This window comes from Hakea prostrata, chromosome 7 (genome assembly GCF_041222555.1).
Source record: "Hakea prostrata isolate BN-2017 chromosome 7, UWA_Hpros_2, whole genome shotgun sequence".
Classification (NCBI taxonomy): domain Eukaryota; kingdom Viridiplantae; phylum Streptophyta; class Magnoliopsida; order Proteales; family Proteaceae; genus Hakea; species Hakea prostrata.
This window is the reverse complement of record NC_142606.1, coordinates 8,122,318-8,149,766: the sequence shown is the minus strand read 5'-3', so window position 1 is coordinate 8,149,766 and position 27,449 is coordinate 8,122,318. Positions and strand designations below refer to the sequence as shown.

Below are 27,449 nucleotides of genomic sequence, written 5' to 3'. Positions count from 1 at the left end.
AAAAAAGAATCTCACCTTGGAGAAAATCAATCAATAATCCGCAAAGAGGTGGCCGGTGTGGGTCAGTAGGTTGCCTCAATGCCTTCCAACCACTCTAGTTTGATTTCAGTGGCTTCTTCCATCATCAAGCTACTTAGGGCTTGTGAACAAAGAACAAAAAAGCCCGATTATAAAGGTTCCCCTAGCCATGGTCGTCTTCGAGGTATTAACTTTTGTTCCCAATCTCCACATTTCTGTGGAAATTACTAGAGAATCTTCTTTCAAGAAAGCTGATTCAATTCAACAGAGGTTGTAAAAAGCCTTGGGAGGATTCACGAGTATCTAGCACAATCTAGTTACCGGAATGTCCCCAATATTGAGCCTCTTCAAAAATTTAATTTGAAAAACACCGTCTCTGATATATGAAAATCGTACCTCCAACTTGCCATAAGTTTTTCCCCATCAAAAAGTAAACTAATATCCCACATAATTTTTAACCAATAAAAACGAATAACATTGCCTTCAATGATGTACCAAATAAGAATGAAAGTTGCCTTCAATCATCTCAATTAGACCAAAGGGGAATTAAAAAGCAAGAATAAAGCTAAAAAATCCCCTGAAGGATGGATTTTTATCCCATCCATTTCTCATGATGAACAACACTTTGCTCATTACATCTAAAGGTTGAGAATAAATTAAAATAATAATTTTTATCTTCCTAATCTAACCTCTAACATTTAGGTCTGACCTTCGGTTAGATCTAACCTTGATCCAACCTTGGACACGTACGTTAGGAATTGAATGGTCCATTTCCATGTCCAAAATGGACATAAATCCCTTATTGGATTTTCATTCTTAACAACATACCAACGTACGAAACATTAAACAAAGAGCAAAATCAAGAAGAGAAAGTAAACGCTAGCATATCAACATATTTAGCAATCCATCAGGATGTACAACCGAGAAGCAAAAGATAGTCAAAACAACCAACCATACCCTAGTGAAGCGGCACCGCCAACAAAACCTGTAACAAAAAACATAGGCACCACCAGACCAAAATAAAGAGCAAGTACTGATTCACCCTACCCCTTCAAAACAAGGTCTAAAGTCCACCTAAATATTAGACCGGTTCTGTTTAATACTATTGATAAGACAATTAGGCCAGCGCGCATTCATAGCTCGGAATTTAGCAGAAGAACATGGAACTGGAAACGTTCTGATGGAGTCGAGGCAATTCGGGCACCGGCACACCTGCAGCATTAGTTACCCCACCATGGCCAGAGGATGTCTCGGACATGTCATCAAATTTAATAAACTGAGACACCTGAGTAGCAGCAAGGTGAGCATAGCATACTGGAGCGACTGCAGCAGAAAACATCGAACCAATTTCAATAACCAGCCGGACAACATTTCACATCAAGGGTAAAATTTCAACATGAAAATAATATCCAAAATCTAAACCATTATTTTTTTAAATGAAGGGGGGACTGATTAACAGACATACAAAAGACATTAGATCAGGACACTGGAAACCTAGACATACCAGAACATCACACTAGTACAAAACTGAATTAATTTGGGACTGGGGCAGACTAGGGTTAAACTCTAGGACAAAATGATATTGGTGATTGTCAAAAGATAGAAAGGCTATCAAACATCTGATTTACAATGCAAAATCACAGGCAAAATGTTAGCCACATGGGTACAAGAACCAATTAGAACCCTCTATGAGGCATAGGTCCCATACATTTTGAGTCCCACACCAAAATGTTAAGATCAATTCCCACCTGTGCCCAATCTGGACATGACAAATATCCCATGTCTAGTGTATCGGATGATGCTCAACAATTCACAATAGCTGTTCACACCACTTTCAGGTGTTGCCGGATCAATGGGAACTCCAAAAGGATCAAGTGAAACCAATTAGGTCGTGTTTGACAGGATAGGAGGCTGGAATCCATTAGTATTGAAATTCTGCCAAGCAGCCCTTGAGCCTCAATAAAGCACGCTAACACATTTCAAATGCATATGAACAAGACAACTAAATGTTGCTCTACTGAGGGAATTTATTCTTATTCCCAAATACACTACTAAGTCCTGAGCTCTTGATCATTTATAAAGTGGACAGAATTTTGTATTACCTACAGAAACAGCAGTTGTGCTCCGCTGATACCTGAAATACAAGAACCACCAATAATCACAGCATAAGAATACTAGCACTGGAATCACTAGGCACTTCCACAGCATAAAAATCACAACTGAACAGGTTATCATGTGATTTACTTACACGTAAGAAAGAGAATGTACAAGTTCCTGCATATCATCAGGCGAATATCCAATTTCATCATACAGAACATGGTAATGTGTTGGGCGAGTTGTCCCCTGCAGAAAGAAATTTCCACCTATGTCACTTAACCCTTCATAAATCTTGTTTACCACAATAGCCAAGAAAGAAATATGTGAATGAATTGCACCAGCAGACTGTTTAATCTGTTGCCAAAGCATAAAGTCCTAAATGAATGAGAGGAGCACCCAGAAGCAACTGACAATTCCAACCAAAAGGTTTAAAGTATTACACAAATACAATCATAGCAGGATAATACTCACAATCATCCCAGCATGTGAACACATATAAAAATCATTATTGCGTGGATGTCCAACTTTGTTATCAATTACTGTGCCTGTAGATGACAAAATGTCAACAGAAATCAACTATTTTTTTGGGTTCTCCCCTCCCACCAAGTTACTCCTAAATAGAATCATTAAAGCAATTTTTCTTTGCTAACCAGGAGGAACATTATCAGGAGATCCTTGCTGGAAGAATTTTGTATGATGATTCTTTTGCGCAACAATCACCAAAAATTTAGGTGACCATGAACCGTCAAGAAATTTGCAAGCCTGCAATGGTAGAAGACACATGAGGAGAGTTTCAAAATGATGAATTCATGACCTTACTTAAAAATAAAATCCCTTTCCATGCTACAACTAATAACAGGAAGCTGTTTCTGGAAAATAACCTCAATTATCTGATCCAATTCAATATTCAATACTTGGTTGAACTGAGATTCACTCACACCATCCCTGAAATCAACACAGGCAACAGTTTGGAAAGATTCAGAGTAAAAACAAAGTGGTGGATGCTCTCAGATAGTGCAAACCACAAAATAGTGTGAGACGGTAAGAAAACAACACCAATATATAATGAAAACATTTTATTGTCTACATTGAAAAATCAACCTAAACCATATTAGGTGATTTGTTCTAACTAACCAACGAAGTGATGCAGGCCTGGGAATTGCCTGCTATATGGGCTTTCACAGGAGAGGAATTGGAAGAATAGGAAAGGGAAATCTCACAATCAAGTACCACACAGCTTATCTCTCAATTCAATATGAAATTGCAACCTAATTCAAGTCCAAGCTAGTTAAAAGGAAGAAACACAAATCCTAGTTGAAATATGAAACTCAACAAACATTTAGTCAGAAGTCTAGAAATTAAAACTGAACTAACTTATTTGAATCCTACTCTTGTTAGAGCAAACCCGATTTGACCAGCTTTTTAGGGTGGACCGGAACCAGTAGGCAGTCTATTGATACTGCATCAAGAAGTGGAAGCCTCTACTCAAGCAAAGAGACTGAGAAAATCAGAAAATACCAAATATAGGATCCCAAAAGCAAAACAGTTGGGAGGTGGAATTTAGGAGTACAAAATATAATGATATGAGGTCACTTTTTGAACAGATAAATAATGGATTAGAACTATCATGACTTGTGCAACACATGGGGAGCAATGGGCAATCAGTCCCAATTGAGAATAGGATGCCTAAACAGATCATATGATCAAGCAAGGATGGGAGTTGTATTAAGCATCAAGCAAGATCAGGATCTAAAATAATGTCAAGAACTTCAAGTAAAATAAATTAGGAATTGTCGCTTTGGAGTTTTTATTCACAAAGAATTGATTTTTTTTATATTTTTTTTTAATTTGAAAACAGTCTCTAGGGCAAACAAGTAAAGCTGTGCATACACTAAGCCCTTCATAGATCCTGTAGTACCCAAAGTCACATGTAGGGGGATGTCCTTTCTAGAGAACATGTCCTTTCTAGAGAACAAATTTCTTAGAGTGAATGACAGGGAATATAAAAACGTAGTATTAGGTTTTATAATACAGATGCAACATAAAGAAAAAACATTCCAACTGATGTCCTCCCCAGCATATTTTGATGTCTTTGTGCCTTCACTTCTGTCTACCCTTTTTTTCCTCTTTCTCGAGGTTTTATAGAGCAAACCTTCATTTATACGCAACATAACAGAATGAAAATTCCTGGGAACAAATTCCCATGTGTTCAAATTCCTTCTTGGTCACTTTTTTTTTCTTTCATTTTTCTACATTAATAATATATTTTGACAGTATCCTAAAATCTTACCTTTCAAATTGAAAGCCAACTGACAAAGGACCATGTATGCAGTTCAATAAGGATTAACTTCAAGAACTTGACAATCTTCAAATTGAAAACTCATATACCTGAAAATAATAATCTGGTCAGGCTTCCTTTTCTGAGAACTCCCATAGAAGTCCAGCAAGAGTTCCCTGAAATTTGAACAAATTAAAAAAATAATAATAAATTAAAAAACAAAAAAAAACACACACACAAAGAGAACTGATGTTCTCTCTTCACCAAACTAGTATGATGGATTTCTATAGACTTTGCTCAGATATTAGTTAAAATAAACAAGTGAAATAAGACCAAAACATCTAATTTAGCTATGGCATAAGTGGTACTTTACCGAATTATGCCTTGATCTTCATCGTCCGATACCCGCTTAAATAGATTATCGATCATTTCAACCTTTGGCGACTGAGTACGAACAGATGCCCTGTAGCGAGAAATCAATGGCCATTGTCTCGAACTGACAACCTATGAATCTCATACAGAACAACGACGAAGTAAATAATCAAGGATGGAGACAATTGGCTTGATTTTTATAAACACAGGTTACCTATAAAAAGAAGGGAAATGAGTATTCTGTCTGATTCATTAAATTAAAACATGATTCAAACTCAAGATGATTAAAGATTACCAAAAATTTCAGTTCCACCTGTGGACCAACATACTCTCTCTTAATTAAACGTCCATTTCTATTGGACATTTATGGACATGCATATCCTAACCTCTTCTTGGTGCAAAACTGCACACTTCCATGATAGGGAACCCTCTGACTAGAAACTATAAATACAACCCCCCCGGGGGGTTGAGGGGAGGGGAGGAGAGGAGATGATGGTTGCATGAAAAATAATCACTTAAGCTGTAGAGTACAAAGACAAATAAATGCTACCGCAGCAATAGATGGCACATCAGACTGGCCAGGAGAGCCATGTGACACGTCCATGCCAAGGATGATGGTGGGGCACTTAGAGACCATAGGCATAGATGGAGACTTTTCAACAGACAGAAGGGAATTCATACCACCAAGCTGCAGGGAAGGACACGAGTATTTTAAGGTCAATAAATGGAAGTCAACAAAGAACACATGACAGGAGAAAGTATTTAACATAACTAAAGAAGGAAGCACATATTACTTTCGCATTGATCTTCAAGAGTACATTGGTAAGGTACTGATCATTGACCCTTGTAGGTGCAATGCACTGAGTTACAATTCCAAAATCTGCAAGACATTTCCGCTTCCAAGGGCCTAACAGATTAAAACACTCACTTGTCAGTCAACACTCAAGGCCCTAACATACATTACACAGCCAACAGAAGAAGCCAAATCAGCTCACCATAAACATCAGAATTCTTCCTTTCTGGAAGAAGACAGAGAAGGAACTGTGGTAAGCCAGGAAGCTTTGACTTTACTTGATCAAACATCTCCTCAACCCTAGCAGTAGGAGGACCCCGTCTTGATTGAGGACTCTCTTCAAATACATCAAAAGGAGCTTCGATGCGCTGCATAGATTGGAAAAAGAGAAGTTAGTGGAGAACTTAACTCTAGTGTCCGATACAAAATGAAATGACTCACAATTCCTTTCTGGTCTCCACATTTGATCAGATCTCGAACAAGACCACGGACATCACAACGGGCTGAGAAGTTCACAACAGCCCATCGTTGAATTGTCGAAGGTTCCACCAGTTTCTACACAAATTTATAATTTGATGTTCAGACTTCTGAACAAAATTTATTTCGAGAACTACTCCAACATAGAGACAGAACCTTATTGTTAAAATTCCAACGCCCATTTCGAGGCTGGAAGTCCTCTCCACTCCCCACTTTTAACTGCATAAATTAATAAATGGTTGAACTCATTAGACAACATGTCTGGAGCTAAATGATTATTAAAAGAAAAGAAGGCAACCTAGGCTTCCTCGTAGAAATTCAGCCCAGTGAGCAGAAAATAGGGGGAAAGTAAATAACAAACCCTTGGAGCTGGCAAAACACGGCCTTCAACTTGCGTAAAGTTAGTGCTTATTGAAATACCACAGGCCCGTAGCATTGAGTCAGAATCATAATTGTTACTTTTAAGGGCCTGACAGAAAGCACCACAAAAATCAACAGATTCACCATATCAAAAGAAACGTCATTGTACATAAATGGGAAAGCAAATAAACCTCGGAGAGATAGATCTATATGAAAAATTCTCACATCAGACAAAACTCTCATTCTCTCTTGAGGCTTTTGTCTTGATTTCTCCACCAGAGATGACCGTTGAAATGTTGATAATGCTTTAGTATAGCGTTGCAAGGAGACCAACGAACAAAGCTATAACATACTCAACAAATTATAAATTCCAGACGCAAAAAGCATGGGTATATTATAGTTCCTACATAAGTAAAAGTAATTCCTTTCACCTCAATAGGGAAATAGGTAGGCCTCTTTGGTTTTCCAACATTTATACATGGCAATCTCGAAGAATATCGCAACTCTATATGACGATATTCCTTAAAATACTCATACACTGTCAGTTCAATAGTCTGAGGAGAGCCATCCCCATCCCTTCCGCTCTTCTGTTTTAGAGTGAACCTGCAGGAAAAAGAATTCACACTTAACCCCCAAACAACAAAGACTGGGAAAACATGTTAAACTACTTCTCACATGATAGAATAGGTACTTGTCATATGGAAATTATTTGTTGAACTAAAATACTTCAGCACTACTGGAGCAAAGAAGAAAACCTAAACATGGAAGGGGAGGCTTACAGTTGCTCATCACAGGGCAACTCACTCAATCCAGTGATTTTGTATTCTGTATTAGATGGACTAATCTTTACCCTCAGATTTTTCAGAGTCCGCTTTGCCTGTCAACGGAGAATACAAAAACTAGTTAACTAAGAAAACAATCCAGCTATTGCAATGTCAAAAATTGATCGCCAACATCAGTTACCTTTGCCCAGTCAACCTCCCCAGGATCCCTAACTTTTTGGTTTGCAATTAGAAAATCCATCACCGGTCCTGGTTGTATTATCATTGTGGTAGATACATCTGCATTTGAAGTGCAACCAGTTAGCAGCATGTTTACAATGATAGTAAAGCCAGACAGAAACTATGTCTAAGAAGGCAGAACACACCAATGTTAAGAGATAAGCCCCCTTGTGTGGCTCGAAAACTGGAATGAAACCCTCTACAACCCAGCACACCACCTCCCAAGTCAGCAAAGTTCTTAGGATCGTTGTGGAAAAACGATTGACGCACAAGAAGACAGCCCCTACCAGAAAAAAATAAGGAATAGTTCCATCAGCAGGTTGCAAAGAAAATCAAACACCCATAACAGCAGAGCATAGCAGTAACTTACTGCTTCGCTGCATGCTGCCTCAATATGATATCAAGAACTCTCAGAGCTTCTTGGGAGTTTTCTGACTCCTGACCACGTAGAGCATTAGCTATAGACTGCATTGGGATTTTTGCAGCAAAACTAATTTCCACTTTAAATGTCTTAGACTGGTATGGTCGCCTTAATCTTTTCCTATCAGTCTCACTTGGGCTTCCATTACCACCAGGACTGCCATTATTGGAAACTCTGAAATACAAAATCAATCAGAAAGATAATGCCAAGCAAATAATATAGCTAGCAACTGAAGCCAGATGGTAAACAGAGGTCCTTACTTATTTGATGACATATCCTCAAGCACAACAGTGAATTCAAGCTTGTTGGCAGGGAGAGCCCCTACTGTGAACAAGCTCTTTTCCCCATCATATGCAAACTCTTTACCAGCTAACTCAGTATCATAAGTCTCGTGAACTCTGTCTAGTACTCTTCTTCCAGTACCCTTCCCTTCTGCTGGACGACCATCTTCATATAACACTGAAACCTGTTCAAAATAGAGAACGAACTTTAATAAGATGCCTGGGATTGGTTTATGATTCTCTTTCTACTCAGCAAGGCAAGATTCTGAAAAGTAGACAGAGTAAGAGACAAATACTCACACTGTAGTGGAAAAAATAACCATCAACATTGTTAACGTTAACCTTAAAATGGTTGGTTAACAATTGAATTGATTGACCTTTTCGACCAATACCCTTCCGGGCCATTGGGACTCGCTTTGGCTTTGAAGCCTTTGTTACAGACTCAAATTTGACTTCTGAGTCCACTCTCTGCGGAACTACATTTGCTGGAATTGGTGGAGGTGGTGGCAGGGCCTCCGGGGGCCCTGTTCCTTCAGGATCAGAAGAGTCCATATCTCAAATCTACGCAGAAACCACAGCCAATGTAGTCAAAGAGAGTAAACAATTAGAAAAATCAATGAGAACAAAAAGAAACAGTAAGAATGATGCACGCAATATGAAGTTCTCATGTTATCTACAGATAATAACCATAGAAAAATAAATAACATAAAAACTACTCTAGACAACATGATGTAACAGGGAAACATTATTCAAAATGCAAAACCAACACTGCAAGTTCAACCAGAGATGTCGGATAATGTGCCACAGTATTGGCGCCAAAATTCACTTATTATCTAATACTTGCAGTGCATCTCAGGGCATGTCAATGCCCGTGAGACATTAGACAGCACAAAACAGCTTAACAAGAGAAGAGGTTGCAATAAAAGCTTCAACAATATAAGAAAATAAAACAATCCGCATATAAAGAAGACAGAATGCGCAGCATGAACCGAAGCCACCAAAGCAAAGGCTCATGATGTACAAAAACTGCTCCGCATGGTAATACAAGAAAAATGTGCCCAAAAAAATTTTGTATGATGCAAATGTCAAAATACAGGTAAAAGAGGGCTATTATAATAGCGATGAAATACCAAAAAACGACCACAAACAAGCATTAATCAAAAACGACTGCAAGACAGCTAAGAGTGACCGTAAGCAAAATCAACAGAAAATAATGAGCCAACACACAGGTGTACGCAACACACTAAGCTAAGATAGATAAAATAGAAAAAACATCTTGAACAGACAACCGAAAATCCTACAGAAATGTTCGCACCAGAAGGATAGAATAGAATAGAAAGGGACCTCAAAAATATACTTATTATACTACAAAAGGATTGTAAAACGAGAATTTCAAAGAAGGGGGAAACCAGAAAAACAAACCATGCATGCTAAGCTCCAGGCATCACAACAAACTAGACACAGGGAAATATTGGAGGGGACAACTAAACTCACTAAAACAAGTAGCTAAAGCAAACAAAAACAAGTAAAACATCGACATGGTTTTTGTATCTAAATTAATCGAAGACAACCTTCAACTAGGGTATAATCAGAACGAGCAAGTACATTACAAGTTAGAACAGACAAATCATTAAAATCCTCCTCTAAACTACAGCAATGCACTTCAAATAACGAAAGATCGGCTCCATAGCGACACAGTGAACTAAAAATCATCCACAAAGCAGAGCTCACAATATGTGAAAATCTTCAGAAAACGGGATAAAAATAGCAAACAAAATCAAACAATCTTCATAACCTCCTATGTCTTGCAAAACATTACGCCGGAGTGACCGAACTTCTACCTGTAGACTTGGAAATGAAGAACACGAAACCCTAGAAACCCTCAACTCCTCTGGTTTTCTCGTGTTCCTCTCTGCAGTCTCTCTCTACACTTCCAACTGCTAACAACTTCTCACTTTGGTCTCTTCTCTTTAAGTAGTCGAACTCCAGCTCATTAACGGATCCTCCATTGCCGGGTCAGAACCGAATCCACATTTCCTTGTATTCCTACTTTTGGAGTTTCCTATTATCCGATCACTATAAATAGTTATGAATACATCCCATAAATGGGCCCTCACTGTCTATCTTCATTTCGTACGTTTCAAAGCTGAAAATATTCCAATCGGACGACAGAAGATAGGAGTCAATAGGAGGACGGTTCGAATTTGTCCTTGTCAATCTTCTGTTGGCTCCTCGTAACGGACCGCACGTTCTGCATTTCTGTTTCTGGTAATCGAAGAATATTCCAATCTGACGGTAATCGGAGAAGATTGTTCATTAGGTCGCTGACGTGCAAAATAACAAAACGGTTACGAGTTACGCCTTAGTCCTTACCCTGCGATATTTTGGCGGGCTTTTATTTGTACGATAGGCGAGAAACTCGAGAATGGACAGTTGTAGTTCCTGCTTTATGGAGCACGTAGTAATGGATAACCATTTGGCCATTTGGGGTAAAAATTACCAACGAAATGACGATGATGCCCCCCCCCCCGTTCTCTATCCAAGGCTTCCCAGCGAGCGACGGCTCGTCTTCTGAGAAAACAGGAATGGAGCGACACGGGTTTTACATTTTTTACAGTTTATGGTAATAAGGGTATATCCGTATATGTGGCGCACTACGCATGGTGCGCCATTTACCAATTATTTAAGTTTTTCTTGGTAAGAATTTTTTTGGGCTCAGTACCCGAGTTAAGGGTTGGACCCGAATCCACGATCCATTTTCCACAAATTAGGACGCCTAGATATTTTTTTTTCTTTTTTTCTACCCAAGGAAAAAAGAAAAAGAAAATATCATTTTGGTTTTTCACTTTTGGCAGTAAGAGTACCGTGGATGAACTTTGAAAGTGGTCTGGTCGTGGAGGCAAGTTTAAATTTTCCATCCTTCTAGAATGCAATTGATATTTTTTAAATGCACTTTTCGTCCACTTTACAAGTGTTACAAAAAGTCCACAAAACTTGGCCCATCACTAAATTGTTGTTGTCCATGGTTTATGAATATTTTACCTTTGATAAATAAATAGATTAAGGACATGTTTGACTATCTAAATTCAGAGATTTCAAATTCTTGGATTCATGAATCCGAGATTTATATCTATTTTGTCGTATAATATTTCGAAATTCATTTTTTTCCTAAAAACGTGAATTAAACCATTTTTGGGTCTTGGGTGAAATTCATAGATTACACTAAAGATATAAAATTGATGATATTTGTTGATTCATGCAGAGTAACCCAAAGAAACTCTATGAACTTCGATAGATTTGAAGTTAATCAAACAATTAATTTTTTGAACCATGAATCCATAGATATGATCTCTATAGATTTAAAACCTCATTTCATTTTAAATTATTGGATTCATATAACCAAATGCACCCTTAATTTATTTCTTCTTTAAATTCTTATTTTTAAAAGGCATCTTCTTCAATTCCCAAGCAAATTTTTGATCCCCCAAGATTCTAAGGACACTGCAACCCCCTCCTTCCACTGTAGAATCCAATTTCATTGGCATCATCATTGATATCAATTCTGCAACTAATGGCAAGACGGGTTCCAACACATCACGGTGCATGCAGAGACACTAATGGTGTAATTGGATGTGATGCTGGTAGAGCATACAATTTTCCATAAACATCAAATGGCAACCATTAACCATAAAAAAAGAGTACTATTTGCATCAGTTCCGGAAGAAATCTAGGAAGTTCAATTCAACTACAGCGGGAGACCCGCCAATTAACTTTTCAGACCAAGAAATAGAAGCAAAGAAACTCAACTGATGGAACCTGTTGAACCTGACCTCCTTAGTTAGCAAACATTAGAGCGTAATACACGCAATAAGCAAGGTGTCATTGCTCTCAAATTGGACATGTCCAAGGCCTACGACAGAACTGATAGGACTGGCATAATCAAGATCTTCGAGTTCTTAGGATTTGACAATATGTGGTGTAAACTTACTCTCGAGCTAATTTCTCACCCACTTCGCCAACAGAGGATCGCCTTTTCGTGGTTTCGGGATAGAGGGCTTAGGCGGGGATGCCCCTTAGCCCTACCTCTTTTACTTGTAATGGAGATCTTGTCAAGGCTACTCGATGAGTACAAATCATTGAAGTTACTAAGCGGAATCAAGATTGCAAGGGGGGCTCCGAATTACTCATTTGTTTTTGCGAGATGATACATTTTTTGCAAGCGGAAGTAGAAGAAGTGTTGGCTCTTAAAGCTGCCTGGAACTCTTTCCTCGTCAGAAATCAATCTCCGGAAAAGTGGAGTGCAAAACAAGAGGAGAAAAAAGACACAAAAAGGCAAAGACAAAAAAAAAAGACAACACCCGAAGCAAACCAAGACAGAGAACAAGAAAAAAGAAAGCAACAAGAGGAGTCAATACAAGCATCAATCCAACAATCACCACAAACAAGTGAGATCCAAAGACAAGTCAAAAGAAGGACAAACCAAAAGGAACCACCCACAAAACAAAAAAACATGGGAAACAACCAAAAAGCAAAAAAGAAGACAAACAAACCAAAGCAACAACAACGACAACAAACCAAGCAAAAACAAAAGAAGAACACACAAAAAAAAAAGAAGAACCCCAAAGATGAGGGCAGGAAGAGGAAGCAAGACGACCCACAACAACACAAACCAAGAAGAACCCAAGAAAGGAAAGGAATGAAGAAGCACCACAACAAACAAAAGAGAAAAACCCACAAGCCACAAGAGGAGAACCCAAAGGAGACAAGAAACCTAAAGGAGATAGAACAAAGACGGACCACGCAGGGAAAAAAACACACGAAAAAGCGAGGCCAAATGAGGAAAAGCCCAAGGAGCAAAAGGAAGAAGAAACAAAGAACAATCAGAAAAAAAAAAACGGAAAAAAGCAAAAAGAAACAGAAACACAAAACAAGGAAAGGGAGGAAAAAACAAAAAGAGAAAAAGGACAAAAGCCAACAGGAACAAAAAAAAGATAAATAACCCACAAAAAAGAAGAAGGGAAACAAAAGAAAGAAAAAGAAAAAAAAGGAAAAACAAAAAGAACACCATAGAGCAGAGTATGGGAAAGAGATGAAGAAAAAAAGAGAACAAGGAAGGAAACCAAAAAAGAAAGCAAATGGAAAATTGAAGAAATTACCAATCATCAAAAACAAAAAAAGAAAAAGAAAAACAAAAAAAAAAACAACAAAAAAAAAGATAACGTCAATGTTAGAAAGGCAAGGAAATGGAGTACAACGAAATATGTAAGTGGATAGATAAATTTTTAATTAAAGTTTTTCTATTCACCAAAAAAAAAAAGAGCTGTACAATGCTGGGTGCCTGTGCTTACACTTATACCAATGTAATAGAACTAATTGTGGTCATATTTCAACAAAAACCTTAGGCTGTGTTTGTTTGTTGGAATAAAGGTGGGGTGGGAAAATTCTTGAAAAAAGTGTAGATTTCTTACTTTTTCTTTAAATCCCAAAATGGTAGATTGTTTGGTTGCTTGGGGTGAAAAAGTGAGAGACAAGTTTCTTTTCCTTCTCCCTCATTTCACTTTTGTTTGCTAGAATAAAAGTGGGGTGAGAAAAAATGGGTGGAAAAATTCTTGAAAAAAATGTAAATTTTTTATTTTTTCCTTAAATCCCAAAATAGTAGATTGTTTGGTTGCTTGAAGTGGGAAAGTAAGAGACATCTAGTGATGTCGCAACCCAACTTTCTCACCGTAAACCATTTTAAAACCCCACATATTTGGTGAGACTTTGTGGGAAAGTTGAGAAAAGTAAAAAGTGGGACCCACCACTATCACTTTTTCACAAAACTCTTTCTTTCCTTTCCTTCTCCCTCACCACTTACACATGAGACCTACATGTTTTTTTTTTCCACCCCACATTTGCAAACAAACGCAGCCTTAGCAGATTCATTGTTATTAACATTGTTTTCATCATCACCCATCACAAACAATAACATGGTCTTCTGATGTATCGTATGTCTTTTACATTGGAAGTGAAGAGCTTGATATGGTGGGTAGTTGCCAATGATGGAGGTTGAGGGTGAAAGGGTTGTCATGTGGAAGGAATTAAGAAAAGAGGGGGGAAATGAGTCCGAAGATGGGTGAAGTGGACTACAAGGGAGCCTTTTATACATCTTTTCACCACATATTTAGAAGGGAGCGGACCTCCTTGAATATTAATACAAATGGACCACAAGAGAATCTCTCATAAGCATATGGTGACAAAGGTGTGGAAGAAACACGATCCTCTACCAATGGAGATAAAAGTAGAGAATCCCAACTCAATCAAGTGGGTATAGTCATTAATTGGTCATATTAAATTATAAAAAAATCATGTCAACAAATAAAGGATATTTTATTTATATTTAGAAAAAAAAATGAATATAAATCATTAATTTGTTATTTAGTGCCTGACCTTTCTATAAGGTTTGCAAAGTGGAGGTCAACAACCTTGCTTCAGTCCTGTGCTTTAAAAGCTCGAGAAGGTCATGCTTTTCATATTGGCCGTCGGATCAAGATTTCGACCAAAATCTTGATCTTGGTCGAAATCTCAAGGCCATGAGCGATTGCAAGATATTTTGCATAACAAGATTTGTCATGAAGACAAGGGGGCTAATGTTATGGTCAAAAATTATGGTTCAAGTTAAGGAACCAGACCAAATTATTGGGCTAGGTCGAAGGGCTAAAATCTGGGCCAAAGAAGATCCATTCGGCACTTCTTGGACTGACCATTACAGCTGGCTAAATATGACTTCTCAGCAAAGAATATGACAAATATAATACTCAACATCTCTCTGTCCCTAACTGTCCACTCAGCATTAAATGGCCTGGAGAAGCTCTCAGCTTAGTATTGAAGGTCCCCAAGAGGCATTGGATGCTCTTGTTGACAAATGACTCTTTCACGTGGCCCAAACTTGCCTTGGAGATTGCATACATCTTCTTGTCCCCTCAATTATGGACATGTGTCAAATCAAGGCCAATCTGATGTTGACATTTCAACTCTTCAATAAAGTCTCCAGCTGATCATACAACTTAGCTTGTTGAGTAAGTCACCTCAAGAAGTCATCTCCACTTCCATCTCATCAATGAGAATCCAAAGGTTGAGAAACATGCTATCTTTTTAGGCATGACTCAATTATATAATCTCCTCACCAAGCATGAGCGGGGTGAGCTCTACATACTCCAGCCACCGCTTTCTTTAGTTTTCTAAACTCTTCAAGAGCATACTCTTCATCATCTCTTGGGGCTCTTTACTCTTCAATGGAGTCTCTGATTTATTGGTCTGGACTAACTCGATCGTCGGAAGTGGCTTCCCGTCCTCAGAGGCGGCCCACTTTCACTTTCTTTTGGTCTCAGGAACAGGGGCTAGATTGGAAGCAAACCATGTGGTCAATATCATATTTCTTGCACCAACAATTTTGTATCGTATCGAGTATTATACCGTATTGGTCAATGTATTTGAGTACAATTCAATGGAAAGACGCATCGAGATGTATTGTATCGATTGTGTCCAATGTGGATACGTATCGGCTAATATCGCATCGTATCGTAGGATACTTTAAACCTTGAACGACGATATCAACTCTCAGCCGATCATTTCATACAAATGCAAATCAAACACATAGAAGATATAGAAACAAAATTCAAACATGTCAGACAGATAAAAACACAAAGAAAGTTGAAAATCGTCAATCGAATATCATTTATTCCTCTTTTATCTACTAAGAATCACGATTTCTTGCTTTCCTTTTCTTTCTATGCCTTCATTTTTTATTTTTTTTTCTCATTGATCATTCTATTTTTTAAGGACTATTGATATATCTAAACCCAAATCAAATGTTATGCATTTTCTTTCAATTTGACCTCACTATTGACTAGGAAGAAGAAGCTTCAGTCTTGCAGGCTCCCAAATCGGGTTTAGATTTTACATGGGTTGTGGGTTTTACGTAAAGTAAAAAAATGGTTTAGTCTTAGCATTTAGATCAGCATATTATTGTTTTAAATATCTTATTAAATAAATATTTTTAAAAATCTGACCATCAGATAAATTTTCCCCAAGAAAAAAGGATAACTGGTTGATATGAATATCATATGTAATTATAATTACAACGGATTTCAGGATGTAATTTATACAAGCAAGATTAACAGCTGCCCTACCTAGTACTTTAACAGGCAGAGCCACATGCACTTCTGGATGATTCATAAAAAATGACAAGCATGTATCAATTAGTAGCAACTACCAAACTTTGACCAGCCTACTGATAACTACTGTTGAATGGATTGGTTAAGATCGAATCCCTCCTCTAACATTGTGCAGGTCCCTGTGCATGAGGAACCCTCTGCTCAAGCCCGTTATCATTCTTCACTTTAATCTCTGTCTCCACATATCCAAATCCAACATCACTCCCATACAAGTGTTGATCCCACTGACCAATGAAATCAGGCTTTTTATCAGTCCCAGGTGGAAGCACAGGAGGAGGTTGATCAATGAACCCATCATTCACCCTCTGCTTCTTTGGAGGAGGAGAGTAGTCAAGTTGGGCATCAGGTGGGGATGAGCATGGCTTTGGCTTATCATCAGCAGAGGAGGGGTCGGAGGCACCAAGTGCAGCACCTACTTTTTTCTGTTCCTCGATGATCTTCTGCAAGTACTTTCCCTGAGCTTCGATTCTAAGTTGTAACTGTCTTTGGACCTGAGAGACCCAAAAATGTCGCTCAGTAACAGAAAAACCACAAGATACATAATTGTCATAGCTGATTTGCCAGCTAAGATTAGCTTTTCACTGTCATGGAGAAGCCATGACCCGGTCATAAAACAGTCCCCATGCACTGTATCCTGTTGTCTATTGCGATCACAACTACCATAAAATACCACTAGAAATTTTTTTCACAAGCAACAGTAGGATGGGGCAAACCTCAAGCTGTTCATGAAGACGCTTTTGCACTTCCATTTGGATCTTTAGTGCTTCATTAATTTGTACTCCCCTGAAGGATGGAAATATGAATATAATCTTTAGATGCAATCACAAATTCTTCAACTACAATCTCAGTCTAAATCATAGATTGCTTGTTACATCCTCTTTTGAATATTAGCATATTAGGTAACAAAGATACCCACGGGGCAGAATCCATGCTAGAGAGGCTATCGCCAGAATCTTTCTTCTCCTCTTTAGAGCCTAAAAGCCAATAAATATTCCAGACTTTCAGTATTGAGACACTAAAGATTAGATCAAAGAGTAAATTTCAATTATTTTACTGCAGAATAAGCAGGGGAAGGACTAGATCTTACCGTCAGCTGGAGATTCTGGAAGGTACTTTGCAAGGCGGTATTTCTGCCCAGAAAAGAAGCTTGCCAAAATTCAGAGAAGCAGAGTTACATACTTTGACTAGTCTCAAAAGTTCAAAACTGAGAGAAATCATATACCTGTAAATGACTTTTAACATGATATATAGTAAGGCCAGGTACACCCATCACCCTCAGAACGCCCTTTGGTGTTGCTCCTGAATCAAAAGGAGAAGCTTATAGAATTTAAATTAAGTAGATTATTTATAAACATAAGATGTATCAATATCACAAAACCTAATTCCTTGAAGAGTTTATAAATAACCATGTGACTTCCAGACTAGCTTAGAATAAACAGTCCCATTGATTAACCACTTTATTATGAACAGAAAGAAAACAACCCGGTATGCAAGATAAATGTAAACAAGAGAAAATAGGGTGCCAAAAGGAAAAGAGTTGTGACCAGGTGGGGACAGATTCGAGTAAGGAAACAGTCTCTCTAGCTTTGAGAAACTAGAGGGGTAAGGCCGCATTTATTGTGAACCTCTCCAAAGTAGTAATGGGACTGGGAGCCTTGTGCACTGGTATGCCCTTCATTTTTCTTCAAGGGAAACAATACAAACAGAGGGAGGGGGAAACCTACACAAAAGAATTGCATCCAACATGTACAAATTGATCACTACCAGTCAATTCATTTGTTATAGACTTCATTGTCAAGGTTTAAAATAGAACAAGACGAAGTCCTCGGCAACCAACTCTGTCACAACCAGGAATTTCAGCTCCAGTCCAGCAGAAACCTGAAGTATATGCTATAACAGATAGAAACTAATCTACCAGCCAAAGAAGGGTAAGTTACAGCTAGAACCATCAGGCTGATGCCAACTTCAGAGACCGACCTGATGCAGTATCAAAAAAGAGACAAAGACCAAGTGAGTTGGTCTTACAATAGATATTCCTTAATATTCAGGAATTCAATAGTCAGTCATGGGGTTAGATGGAGTAGGCCACAGATGCACAAAGTATCCACATGATTTAATGACAGATTCTCAAAAGGCACTTACCTGAAATCTTATTAACTATAGAAGATTATATGTTATTAAATGTTGATTACAAGAGTCCCCACTATATTTTCTCATGGGAATTTCCCATATTCAACATTCTTCATAGGTTTTAGTCATTTATCAGGGGCAGATACTCCAACAAAAAAAAAAAAAATGCACACAGTACCACAGGATGGATATATATATATATAGCATTGAAACATAGCTCAGGTAATGCTGAGAATCCAGTGACCCAAGCCGGCTAGCTTCACAAGTTATTTATGAAGATGCTTAGTTCTTTCATGGAAGGCTATATATATAGCCCCCACACCACCTAGTAAAATTCAGTTGAAGATATTGAAGCTTGGAGTTGTGAAGCTAACCATACGGCATGGGCCAAGTGTTTTCGATTTCCAGCATTGTTCCTCCTTCAACTCAAATACAATAGCAGCCTCCCTTCCCTCCCAAGTACAGCCCCTGCCCTTTGGCAGACCTAGGAACCCCTCCCCTCCACTTGCAAGACTTCCCAGCCCCTTTCCCACCCTGCAGCACCAAAAAACCCCCTTCCTCCTCCTAGTTTTTGCAACTGCATCCCCATCTACCCCTTCCTTTCTTTCTTGCTGCAGGCCTTCCACCTCTCTCTGCCCTTTTCAACTATTTATCTTCCCTTATTGAATCTTGTGGCAGATCTGAAACAGAAAAAAGAAAAGAAAAAAGAAACAAGAAACAAGAAGAAAAGAAAAGAAAAGAAAAGAAAGAAGAAGAAGAAGACTCAAAAATCTTGAAGAATTCCAAGAACCCATTCAAGATCCAACCAAGAAACCTTCTCCCTTTGCCGCAAGATTCCCTACCACTCCCTCTCTAGCCACAGGACCCTTGAACCTACCTTTGTTAACCCTAACCATCCCTAGGCTCAATCATTGTCTTCCCTTATCCTCCCTGGGTAAGTTTGGATATCTCAACTCATAACCACATAAACCCGAATTCACCTCATTCCTTTTCCTAACCACCCTAGTTCATCCCATTGGATCTTTGTTGGTTTTGTCAACCTAAATCCTTCCCTGACCCATTCCACACAAGACACAAATTCCCAAATAGATCCAATCCTCCTAAAGATCCTTGTTATCCTAAAATCATCCCATTGGTAAATTTGTTAAAACCCCCAACTACCCTAATTTAAACCTTGAACATCCCAAAACCATACCTAAACCATCCCATGGGTAAACCTGACCTTATAGACAGCCCAATTATTTGCTGGTTCTGCTTAAAGAGGGTCCTGGAAGGTTAACCCAGACCCTGTGTTACATCATACAAGAGATAGCGTTGTAATTTAGCTATACCACAGGGGCAACCATTGGTATCCGATCCTTTTATTACTATTGGTGCAGCCTTATATAGTGCTGAATTACACAGATAATATGTAGCTGGTCCCAAAGTCACTTACTCCCTTAGAGAATGGCAATGTGACAACAGTTACTAAATAACTAGAAACAGTATCTAAATGTGCAAACCCATGGTCGAGGACTCTTTAAGGCCATAAAAAATGTTTATAGAATAGTTTAGTTGAGAGAAGGGGAAATGTCAGGGTAGAATTCAGCGTGTCCTTGAAACTTATGACAAAAATTCAGCATATTATCTTATTAGAAAACACTACACCTTCACATAAAATAAATATTATTTAACATATGACAAGACATATAAGGAAAAACAATTCAGCAAAGTAAAATAACAGAAATACTAAGAACATGCACCTTATGCAGGCATCGAGCATGCATTGCTCAGATATGACCATTAAAGTATGACTAGCACATTGATAGATGAGGCTTAGGCCAGATCCCAGCCATGAGTACAACTCACACATGCAGATTTTAGCAGCACTTCCAAATCAAAATGATAAACAAACTTTTGAAAATAATATAAATGAAATATAAAATATGCAAATCATTTTCTTTCTCAAAGAGATAACTACAAGGTTCTATCAAAATTAAATACACAGGCACCACCAAATTTGACAAGCCTAGGAACTAGAGTATTCTACCCAAAAAAAAAGGGATCCAAAGCTAACTAGGACACTAGGAGGGTTAAGGGAGGGGTTTGCATGGCACATATTCAGACCCATGATAGAAAAATACTACAGAATAAAAGTCCAGCAATGAAAAATATAAATAATATGCAAAAATATAATTCAAAGGTTCAAGGAAGAACGATTCAGATTTAACTCAGACATTCCTCATAACCAGATCCACGCACCGGGGGGGGGGGGGAGGAGGATAGGGCATTGCATTTTAATCAATTAAAAAAAGTACAACAGCAGTTCATATGCATTGATAATCCATTCAATAAGAATCAAAGTACATAAACAATGCTCAATCTCAGTCCCAAACCTAACTAACACCTAACCAAGCACCAAAAAGGATTAAAAAGGCAGAAAATAAACAATCCAGCAGTCAAAGAGAGTAAATTCAGCAATAGAACTAGCTATAAAGGGATGAAAGGACGAAGCAAACTTCTGGTAGAGAGGGTACTGCAGTACGGATATGGAGAGGAAGAGAAAAATAAGAAAGAAGGGGAAAGAAACTATTGGCAGAAAAACAGAGGCTGCCATTAAGGAAATGGAGAGAAGAGAAAGTAAGAAAGAAGAGGACAGAAAACTATTGGCAGAAAACAAAGGCTGCTGTAAGGGTATGGTGAAGAAGAGAAAATAAGAAACAAGCCGAGAGAAGCTATTGGCAAAAACAGGGGCTGCCGTGAGGTTTTGGGAAGGAAAAGGGGGGGGGGGGAAAGAAGAAAGAAAAAGGAAATCAGGCCAGGGGGAAGCTGAACTGAAGGGAAGAAGGCATGAGGGGGATTTTCAGGCCAAAAGAGATCAGAGGAGGGAGAAAGAAGCCTACCTGCCAAGAGAGAGAGAGGAGGGACAAGATAGAAGGCTGGATTCTGCGATTCCCTCTTTCTAAAATTTTCAATGCCTTTTTTGGTGCTTCAGGTGCTACTAAATAATGAGAATCCTAATCAAATATACCCTTAATGAATAGAAAGGAAAATTTCCTAGACTACCCTAACAATAAAATGAAACCCCAGACAGAGAACTAATTTAGCAAAAAAAGAAAGAAAGAAGTGTGAACCATGGTCCTAAGGGTCCAGGTGCCCTCCAATAGTAGATCTCCTCGCGCTCCTTGCTGAACCAAGCCTAAAGGTTCACCTCGATCTCTGGTAGTAGTGAACAATAGGTGGACATGTGATGTCCCCATCAGTGGCATTACAAGGAAAAGTTGCAACACTGCCCCTGCCCTCAACCCAAGTGATGCGGTACCTGAGCCCTCCAAGTCCAAGACCTAGTGGAGGCCAAGAGATGGTCGCTGCCCAGCACCTAGGGCTATTCCCCATCAGCTTACTTTCTATATATTTTCAGTTCTTTATTGTACTTGATAGGACCAATGGCAGAATTGTAATTCTGTGGCACATCACCTTTGCTTTTTTTAGATGTGTTTATTTATTATTCTAATTCAGTTTTTGTACAGGTCTAACTATATAAACCTCGAGTAGATTAAGTCAAGTTAGAATCAGGCTGGAATTCAAATCCTCTTAGGAATTCCAACCATGTAGTTTGTATAAAAAGACCCCTCGACTCTATGGGAAGATATCAGACTGAAACTGAATAACAAATCTTCTCTTTGAGTAACTCTTCTTGTGTTTGTTGGTGAGTTCGGGTTCTACCAGAAAAGAGTTGAAGATCCAAGGCTGAGAGCAGTTCTAAGGTGTGGTGCCAAGCCTAGAAACCTGCGGCTGATTGAAGATTAGAGTTCAACCTTCACTTTCCACTTCAATTTTCCAATCAACAAGGCTCCAATCCTGTACAACTGGTAGGCCATAGAATCCCCCAACTCATCTTCTATTATTTTCTGTTGTGGGCCCCATTCTAGCTTATATATAACTAGTAAATTCCTAATATCACATATACATGTCTTTCTTCCACAACATAAACCAATCATTTGCATCTTCTATTCAATCAGATTCTACAATCATTCTTCGAAACATCAACACAAGTTGGCTTATAACCATTACAATCTAGTTTCAACTTCCTAATCTTACCCTAATATGAATCTCTTGTGTAAACTCTTCTCTTATTTTCCTTTATCAATATCTCCCTCAATAAACAGATTATCAGGATTTTATTGATCTAATTGCATGCAATTTAATTCTAACTTCTTGTAATTTTTATCAATCGTTGAATTAAATGAAATGGAAATAAGAACATTTAGAGCAATATGTCTTCTTTTGTTTAAGCGCACATCAGAAAGAGATAAGATCCAAATAATGATTCCAATTAAAAAGCGTAATTGTAATATTATTACAATTGTATTGTACTTAATTGGACAGAACAAATAGAAATAGAACATTTACTGGAAATCGGAGGAGGCATGCCATAAATGGGCAAAAGAGGAATCTTAGGAAAGATCTCTTTCCTTTCTTTCAATTCCTAATCACGAATATCACATCGTAATTTTTTTTGTCATTACTTCTAAATCATATATACCGTATTAGCATGGTACAATTTCAGTCAAAACCGTCAAAATTTTGGTTTTTGGGAAGAAAAAAGAAGAGAGAGACGAAACCTAGGAGGAATCGGAAAAGTACCAGGTTTCGACCGAAATGGTCAAAATTTCTACTGAAATTTCACAGGGTTCCCTCTTTGAGTTTCGACTCCCAAACCATTTTTTAGCTGGATTTTGTGATTTCAACCTCTGTTTCACCCAAAATCAAAAATTCATTTGTCAAAACTTGGGAGAAAATGCTGGAAGTTTGTCAAAACTTGGGGAAAAAGTTCCAGTTCGGTCCAAACCACCATATCCCGATTTCTTGGTTGGTTGAAACCGGCTTCGAAACGGACATTGCAATCCTTGCATATTATATCTTGATCTTGAACTATGCATACTTGGGTGTGTATATATACCGAAAACAAATCAATGACAACCTTCCATGGATTCGCCTAAATAAGTCGTGGCCAAAGTTGCAAAAATAAGAGCTTGAATACCATCTATAAATAGTCCAAGGAGCATAACAAGCATATCTCCAACAACCATCCATCATTTTCACCCCCTAAATTATAGCCATTCATTCATCTCCGTAGACACTACTTTTGATCCAGTATTCGGCATAAACAGACCAGCCAATCTCCACATCTGGTCATTCTAGTTTTTACCACCCAATTTCGTTCCAAACCAAGAAACCTAATATCTCCACATTCCACCATCCAAATCCATTGAAACTTGAGAAGATTATTCTAAGCAGTAAGAGCTAGACTCCCCATTCCCATAACTTTCCATCCCGTATCTCCAAAACCTACTCCATCAAACCATGCATACCACCATTCTAAATTCTCCAAAACTAACCCAAATTATCCTTGATGTTATTTCATTTCTATTAACCAAACCAGGGAATTTGAAGGCTACTAATGCAAACACAATTGGGTAACCGACTCAAGAACCATCGAGTACATTGAAATCAAGATTTGGACCTGGAAACTAGTCTAGCCTTAAAGATGTTGGAAAACTAAGCCTTATTCAAGTAAGGCTGCATCACCAGGTTCCTTTGGTGAATGCAGGATTTTATCCTAGGCAATGGCAACAAGAGACCACTGCCTTTACTAGCTCTTCTAGCTGTCATCTTAAATAGATACAAGTTCTTTACAATAAAAGTACATGACTCAATACATATGGTCCAAGGTTTTTTTTTTTTGGGTAAAAATATTTTCCAGATATTCAGCACACACAAATTTTTACTATATAAGTGCTACTACGTAAAGTTTTGGCTATAGCTCCTTAGACAATTTGACGTTGGCAGATGTAGGTGGAAAGCCTACACCAATCATGGATACATAATCACAATTACTATAACAAATACAAAAAGAAGGCAGTACCCAGGGCACAAGCCTCCATGCATTCAGCAGAAATCTGGGGGAGGTTGAATGTAAGCTGCCTTATCCCTGTTTCCAGAATTTGAACCCATAACTAAGCATTCAGCAAGTACTTGACCAATGTGCCAAGTACAACCTTCTAATCCAGCTGAGATATTCCATCGCTGAAGGATTGACTTAACAGGTTTAATTTCTGTTTTTCTCACAGTTGGACGGCTTTCATAGTAGATGGGGATGCAGGCTCTGGGTTATCATGCTTAAGTACTGATTCAGAGGGCCCTTGGAGGAATACATATCTTGTTGGAAGGACAAGATTTCCTTTGACATCATTTAGATTATTTCTGTTCTTTCAAATGACAAGATCAGTAACTCTGAGGCTGAACTATGCCCCCAGCTAAAGTGGGGCCTCAAAAGTGTGCTAATTCAGAGGGACTTTGAAGGAATACATATCTTGTTTGAAGGACAAGATTTCCTTTGGCATCATTTGGATTATTCCATTCTTTCAGATGGATATAGAATCAATAACTCCGAGGCTGACCATGAGGCCCCAGCTAAAGCAGGCAACATAAGTGCAAACCTATGTCCTTGGAGCCTTAAACAGTGTAGTCTGTATGGTGTCTAAGCCCATTTCAAGATTCCTTGTCATTGACCACAACATAATTAGTAAGAGATAATTATTCAGATTTCTAGGATGCTTACATTGATTAAAATAATGATACTGAAACAGTATTTAAATTATTCCCAGATATGAAAAATAAACCAGCAATAGATGTCTTCATTACTGAATTGAAAATACCCACTATCTGGTCCACCAAGTTGCGTGATGGCATCTACAAAGCGATCATGGAGATCTGACGTCCAGCGCAAGCGCTGCTTTCCAGTCCCATTAGGAGGAGCTGGATTGTTTACTGTGGGTCCCCCCAAAACTCCAGCGTTTGCAATTTGATCAGCATTCTGGGACTTGTGAGGCACTAAGCCAATCTGCGTGACTTTTTTCGGATGAAACATGATGGAAAGACTGCAAGTTCTCAAAATTAAAAGCATAAGAATAAGACTCCGTGTATACCTCAACAGATTCAAGATTTCAAGGAAACCAGGACAAGTCCACACATTATAATGAAAGATCAGATCATAATAGTTGCATTTTAACATAGATTAGTACCAAAAACAGGTGACAATGAAGCTGGACAAAACACAGGACAGGAATGGAACTACTATGGCTACTTTAACTACTTGAGCTCAGCCTAGATATCTGATAAATTTTAAGAAGGGGAAAAAGGTAAAGACAAATTACAATCACTATAAGTACCTTTCAATAGCTGAACAAGGCATCATGACACATTATACTCTACCACTTTAAAAGCAGCATATTAGCGTATCGCTAGAAGTTGCAACTATGAACAGAAACATCGGTATAAGGATGGGGCCAAGTGGCCAACAGGCCAAAATAAAACGCAACGAACGAGATGAGCGCTTTACGTAAGTTCAAGGGGAGACAGCTGGTAACAAAATAAAAAAGCTTAAAAAATCCAATACGGAAAGTAATGAATAAAAGAATCCAATAATCGAGTTCTTAAATTCATCGTTAGCACCGAGTTCAGAAATGGATAAGTGCAAACTTCAAAAACAGGGAATGCTTAAATAAAACAAAAAGGGGAAACTCACCAACAGCGAAGAAATTCCACCTGCTGAAAGCTTTCTCCGGACAAATATGTACAATTTCCGTCAAACACCAAACCCAAACAACCTCTCGGAAATCCAAAGGCCTCCAAACAAATAACTCCACCGAGTGCTCATTCTCTATAGCCGCAGCTAAGCTATTGAATGAAGCGACACAGACCCATTTCACCACATTCAATCCAACTGGAAGCTGAAAAAGCGATCTAAGCCTAAAAAATTCAAGTCTCTGACGACGAAACTTCAATTACAGAAACAACAGACAGTCTAAATAGCAAATGAAGCGCCGAAAACTCTGACACAACAGCGGCCAAATAGGGTGATATGAGCTAAAAGGAGTGGAAAGAGCACAGGTGAAGCTCTGCAACTGAAAGCGAAAGGGGGAAATCAAATACGGACAATTCGCATAAGCAAAGAATTGATAGGGTTTGATTAAGGTAAGAATCCTCACGTTATCTCTTTTTCTCTCCTCTTCTCCAGTAAGAAAAGCTAGGGTTTTTCCGATTGTTGCGGTAAACTACTTGTGTTTCCGAATTCGGAACGTTATAAAATGGTTACGGACAGAGAGAGAAAAACGAAAAGGAAAAAAAAGTCGGGACTCGGGATAGCGTACAAAAGACGGCGGTCATTTTTATGATTTTAACACTAACTTGACCAAAAAAAAGAAGTTTGATGGTTCAGAAAGCACGGTTTTACGAGAATACGGTATTCAGACCGTCCAATTAGAATCAGATTCTTGAAGGTCTTTTGCTGGATTACAATCGAACAGCTAATATAAGATACGGAGCAGTTATACTGATATGAGGATGTACGCATAAGAGAGCCCTTTCTTTTTCTTTTTTTATTTCGTTCTATTTTTTGATAAACTCTTTTTCTTTTTTATTTCTATTATTTGATAAAAAAAATCAGCAGACATCAGTTTTTTATTTTTTTTTATTTTTTTTTTTTTTTTATTTTAAAGACGATTGATGAGGTGCTGATCTTCATTGACTCAACCTTTTAGGTGCTATAGAGACTTTTGAGTTCGTAAAGTAAACGACAACCCAAATTGGGACATTATAACTTATAAGGATTAAGGCAACTAGGAATTAGATGTTACTGGTGAAGAAACCACTTGTACTGGTCACCTTAATTCTGTTGGCCCCCATTGTTTGATGGGTTTTTCTCTCACATGCCACTCAAAAGGATACCTTAATGTCCTTAGAGAAATGCTTGGTCACGAACACAGTGATTCCATTGATGATGAAGAAAGAAATTTATTGGTTAAGCTCTCCACCTAAATGACAAAAAAAAAAAATCAAATTCTATTGAGTTTGACTCATAGTGATAATTTATTAAAGAATGACTTTGGTTTTTAAATGGTTGAACAACTTGGGATCCATTTTACGATACTTAGTTGACATTTACAAAAAATATCTAATGA

The 27,449-nt window shown here is 38.2% G+C and overlaps 2 protein-coding genes across 4 annotated transcripts; both read right to left on the bottom strand.

Moving 5' to 3' along the window:
- Window positions 1-815: 815 nt before the first annotated feature.
- On the bottom strand, window positions 816-10,057 carry LOC149009427 (protein argonaute 4A-like). Its single transcript, XM_089161362.1, has 23 exons — window positions 9,940-10,057; window positions 8,399-8,659; window positions 8,078-8,283; window positions 7,767-7,991; window positions 7,543-7,679; window positions 7,359-7,456; window positions 7,175-7,272; window positions 6,827-6,998; window positions 6,621-6,737; window positions 6,397-6,504; window positions 6,192-6,254; window positions 6,000-6,113; window positions 5,761-5,926; window positions 5,560-5,672; window positions 5,316-5,453; window positions 4,767-4,897; window positions 4,504-4,569; window positions 2,997-3,060; window positions 2,766-2,877; window positions 2,587-2,660; window positions 2,267-2,361; window positions 2,121-2,152; window positions 816-1,341 (listed from the first exon to the last, which is right to left on the bottom strand). The coding sequence occupies exons 2-23, from the start codon at window positions 8,648-8,650 to the stop codon at window positions 1,166-1,168; spliced, it is 2,757 nt and encodes a 918-aa protein (XP_089017488.1). The 5' UTR covers window positions 8,651-8,659; window positions 9,940-10,057; the 3' UTR covers window positions 816-1,165.
- A 5,833-nt stretch (window positions 10,058-15,890) lies between these two features.
- Window positions 15,891-26,582, bottom strand: LOC149009426 (myb family transcription factor PHL7-like). Of its 3 annotated transcripts, XM_089161524.1 has the most exons (8): window positions 26,015-26,582; window positions 25,659-25,743; window positions 25,150-25,367; window positions 17,537-17,613; window positions 17,402-17,444; window positions 17,231-17,288; window positions 17,028-17,097; window positions 15,893-16,805 (listed from the first exon to the last, which is right to left on the bottom strand). In XM_089161524.1, the coding sequence occupies exons 2-8, from the start codon at window positions 25,682-25,684 to the stop codon at window positions 16,416-16,418; spliced, it is 882 nt and encodes a 293-aa protein (XP_089017650.1). In that variant the 5' UTR covers window positions 25,685-25,743; window positions 26,015-26,582; the 3' UTR covers window positions 15,893-16,415. The 3 variants fall into 3 exon arrangements, with proteins under 3 accessions (XP_089017652.1, XP_089017650.1, XP_089017651.1); XM_089161525.1 differs by lacking the exon at window positions 25,659-25,743 and having other exon boundaries at window positions 15,894-16,805; XM_089161526.1 differs by lacking the exons at window positions 25,659-25,743; window positions 26,015-26,582 and having other exon boundaries at window positions 15,891-16,805; window positions 25,146-25,273.
- Between the last annotated feature and the right edge of the window lie 867 nt (window positions 26,583-27,449).